At 30.5% G+C, this 5000-nt stretch overlaps 1 protein-coding gene across 1 annotated transcript in view; it reads right to left on the bottom strand.

The window, feature by feature from the left end:
- Nucleotides 1-5000, bottom strand: part of LOC125036184 (serine/arginine repetitive matrix protein 2-like) — a gene marked incomplete in the record, with an annotated part of 206324 nt that overhangs the window by 74034 nt on the left and 127290 nt on the right. Inside the window, 2 exon segments of the mRNA XM_047628626.1 lie at nucleotides 2488-2630; nucleotides 2844-2952. Coding sequence (XP_047484582.1) covers nucleotides 2488-2630; nucleotides 2844-2952 — 252 coding nt within the window.

The following is a 5000-nucleotide window of genomic DNA, read 5'->3' as shown; positions in this document are numbered from 1 at the left end:
CTGAAAAATCATTATCGATCGCCAGCCAGACGGAAATGCCCTGCCGCCAGTCATCACGCCGGCGAGAGCGTCAATGCCACGACACGGCGTATGGCAACACTGACCGCCTACATTGTCCTCTCTCCCTCCCTCCCCCTCCATTCCCTTCCCGCCTCCCCCTCCCCCCTTTCCTTCCCTCTAACCCCTCTTCTGAAAATCAATAATGGAGATCGATGCCTTCTTCCGTTCAACTCTCCCCCCTCCCCCCTCCCCCCTCCTCTTCGTTCTCCGTCCCAACATACGTCCAGCTGAATCCAAAATCAATGTTTACTTTTAAAACTTGACTGCCGGTGGGGGTGGGGGTGGGGAGGAGGCGTAGTCTACCCACGCCAAGCAAATATGGATAGATTATTTTCGTGTTTTTTATTTTATTTTTTATTCGATGTACAAAAAGCTATAAAAAAAACTAACTCTCTTTTTATCCCCCCTGTCCCTTGGTTCTCCCGTCGCCCATTCCCGTCTTGTGGGGAGGTGTGGGCTGGAGGGGGATGGCAGAACAAGAAAAGAAAGTAATTATACATGCACTCACACTAACAACCATACACATATTGTGTGTGTGTGTGTGTGTGTGTGTGTGTGTGTGTGTGTGTGTGTGTGTGTGTGTGTGTGTGTGTGTGTGTGTGTGTGTGTGTGTGTGTGTTTAAGTGAATATATGTGCATATATATGTATGTGTATATATATAAGATATATGCATATATATACATGTATATACATATATATTCATATATATACATATATAAATATATATACATATATACATATATACATTTATATTTATTTTTGAATGTAAATGTATATTTATGTTTTTATACATGTTTGTTAATTTAAATTTTATTTATATTAAATGTATAATGTTTTGTAAATAATTTTAAAATTTATTCATATTTAATTATATGTATTACATTTATTAAAATAGAAAATTTATACATTTAGATACAAAATTATATAAATAATTTCAATTTTACATTATAATTTTAAAATAATTAATATAATAATTACATTTATACAAAATTATACATTCATTTTATATAAAATATTAAAATTTTAATTTTATTTTATATATTAAAATTTTGATATTTAAAATTTTTAAAATATGAATATGTATCTGTTTATTATAAAACATTTTAAATTATTTGTAAAATGTATAAAGGGATATGCATAATTTTATATGAAAAAATTTCCCCAAAATACATGAATGTTAAAAACCAAAAAATATTGACATTGAACATTATATGTATACATAAATTTGTATTTGAATAATCTTTTTGTTTAATTTTTATGTTATTAAAATTTTAAAATTTTATTTTCTAATTTTTATAAAATATGTACAAATTTAAAGTATAAATTTTAAAAATGTTTTGATACATTTTATTGTATATTAAAGTACATAAGATACATTTTAGATAAAACATTATATATAAAAATGTACATTTTACATTATATTAAACATACATTTTATAAAATTTTGAATTTTTAAATTTATTTTTTATTTTGAAAAATATGTTTCATATGTAACTTTTTTATGTTACATACATTATATATGAAAATATGTACATATGGTTTCATGTATTTGTATACATACATTATATTTGAATATATGTACATATGTATAAAGTATATGTATAATACATTTTATTAAAATAAATATGTTTAAAGTATATGTATAAACATTTTATAAATATAGAATATTTTATAATTTTATGTATACATTTTAAATTTATATAATAAATGTAATTTTTGTATAAAGTATATTTTACATAATTTTATTGTATATTAATATGTATAAAATTTTATGTATAAATAATTTAATAATTTATGTACATAGTATAATGGATATGTTAAAACTTAATTAATATTGTCTTTATACATTTTAAAGTATACATACCCTTTTTAAGTATTTCTTTAACCCAAATGGATCTCCTTAAATGAAAAGGCATTGGTATCCCTTTAGTTACCCTTTTTATTTTTTATGTACTATTTACTTTTTTTATCCTCTTTTAAGGTTTTTAAATTTAACATGTTTTTTAATTAATTTTTTCCCTTTGTTTCAAAGGATATTTCTTTTTAAGAATTATGTTTGTTTAAATTTTGTTCTAATTTATTGTTTTCATTGGAAAACCGGGGGTTACATCCCTTAATTTGAAAAGGGACATATTTTTACAAAAGTTTGTTAAAATACAAAAGAAATTGGAAAGTAACAGGGTTTTTTACTCATTTAATGGTTTAATGCAATTTTATCCCTGGGTTTTGAAAACTTTTATTGAAAATTTGTTTCAAAGGAAAAAAGATAGGGGTTTTTATCCCCTTATAAAAAAGAATATAAGGCTTTGAAAATTGTTACTCATTTTAAAAAGGGACTAGATCGAAATCTCTTTTTTGAAAAGTCATTGCTGTTTGCCCTCTTTAATTTAAAATTTGGGCTTTTATCAGTATTGAAACTAACTTACCCCTGCTCCCTCATCACATCCTCCATCTCAGCACATTTCAGTTCCAGAGCTCTCTTGCGGGCATGTTCTCGTATCTCTGCATTTGGACCACGGGTCCTCTGATCCTCTAGCTTCTGCAGCTCCTCTTCTGTCCGAAAGTCAATCTGAAATATTTAAGAATAAAAAAAATAAAAAATAATAACAATGAATAAAAATCCAAATGCAAAAAAATTCTAACTGAACATGTTTTCATCAAAAAGTATTATGGAGTGGGGTGGGGAGTAGGCATTCTAATAAAATTCCTATGAAGAATTAAAGTATAGCTTACAACATAATTATCATTACTGTTTAATATCAAATTCTGACATAAAATCTACCTTGTTCTTTGTGTTGCGGATCAAAGCCATATTTCTCTGTACATATCCATTTGTACCCGACCCTCGGGCTGTCTGCAGCCCGATTCCGTTGTACATTTTGATGGAGAGTCTGGAAGAGTAAATTCAGTTAAAAAATAAGTACATACTAGTGCCATCAATTTCAAACAGTTATTGCTGCATATAGAGCATGATTTATTGCAACCATAAATCCCATTGCAGCTTCACTTGAGGACAAACCAAACAAAAGTAACAAAAATACAATCAATACCATTAAAGACTTGGGAAAAAAAACAAAAAACATTACAAGCTTAAACTACGAGACGATCCTAAATTGACATACATCACAGGATCTCCTTTCCTGAATTGCAGAATCCTTTCTACTTTCAACACAGTTTCATGAGGGGGAGGAAGAAATCTGGTTGCATAGGAATTTTTACCAGTGGAAGATGTGCAAGGACTTTACATTGACAACTTCTTAGAATTGCAGAAACTGGGTACTTTTCAAATGCCTGATTAAAAATATGGCTCTCCTAAACCGAGAATAAAATCAAATATTTTGGTTATATGGTTATATTGTAACACAAATTTTTTAGTTATGTACTGGCTAATTACAAAACACTAAAATTTCCCTATACACTATGCAGGGCAATATATGCAATATCGGCAGCAAAATATTATATTTTCATAGTTGACGGAAAACTAAATAAATACATTTAAGTATATACAGGAGTTAATAATATGCAGCAGCATCATGGTCGTAATTGGCACACAGAGGAACTAGTAACTAGTACACGATGAACTGACTAGACTCTGGTTCAATGACAGACATATATATGTAGCATAAGAAGAAACGAGGACTTACCAAGCAAGGGGTGTTGCCCCTCTACTTTATTACTCCATCCTTTTTTCATTTTAAGGGAATTACCAAAGATCTGACAAAAAAATCAGTTGAAATGCACAGGCCCTAAGCACCTCCCCTCACACATTTTAGCTCCCCCCCTCCTTACCCTGAGGAGTCCTCCTCTACCTTTAGTTCATTACCAACATAACAAGATCATTCATTCATCAACCACCGTAGGAGCATCACCAATACCTCTGCTGAGATCATCACAGTAAATAAATCCTAAAAAGTTTGGTGGACTTTACATCAATCCACAAATATATAAAATAGTAGGGCCATGGCAAGGCCCCTGGGACTGTGGCTAAGGCTGGTTAAGCAATTATCATGACTACACATTGGAGGGATGCTACTGCCCCCACATCTTTTAAGATGGCCATGATTAACAGCTCATAGCCATAGTACCTAAGGTACTATGGCAAGGTACTCCCATATTTCAATATGGGAGTACCATGCAAATCTAGGCTTAAAGGTATTTGTCTCCGAGCTCATTGGAAAGTCTTTAATTAATAATCAATTAGAATTTGGCTCTTGCCCTCAATATGGCCCATAGACAACCTTTACTTTAAAGACCCTGAATTTCATTTCAGATATAGAAGTCCAATTTGCTAAATCAAAAAAAAAATATTTGTTTCACTGTTACAAATTTACATTCATTTGGAAAGAAAGAAAGAAAAAAATAATACTGTCTAGTATCTCCTAATGCCTGCACCTAGTTTTGCTATCTGAATATTTATTTTCTTGCAAGGGAGAACAGCCTCTGAATTATTGTATGATAATGTTAAAATGCCACAGATTGTCAGAATCACATACAGAAATACTATTTGTTTACACTGGTGTAATTGTGCTATGTGGATTTAGAAGTATTTTCAGTTTTCTTGTGTTCTTTGATACCAAATTTTATCTTTGTCCTTACAAATAAAACATGAAAGATCTTGTATCTGATACATGGCATGACCACTGTATAAGTTCACCTTTTGTCTTTACATATAGATGGTTCTACAAGTGCTTAGTCACCAAGGAGTCAGTTATTGGTACTACCAATCTCGATTGTTTGCCCTTATCCTTGATTTTTGGGAAGCTTTATTTGCATTATATTATTGTCTTTAATGTTATTAATATTTCAATAACAATTTAAAAGTCATAATATCAAATAGAATAATTACAGTATCAATATTAAGAGTGTTACAAAGAAAAACACATTTTCCTGAATATTCAAGGAATGGGGTAATCAGGATCAATCACTAGGGCCTACTGAT

The sequence above is a fragment of the Penaeus chinensis genome, chromosome 20 (assembly GCF_019202785.1).
Source record: "Penaeus chinensis breed Huanghai No. 1 chromosome 20, ASM1920278v2, whole genome shotgun sequence".
Classification (NCBI taxonomy): Eukaryota; Metazoa; Arthropoda; class Malacostraca; order Decapoda; family Penaeidae; genus Penaeus; species Penaeus chinensis.
The sequence above is the reverse complement of the archived record's forward strand: the minus strand, read 5'-3'. Positions and strand labels throughout refer to the sequence as shown.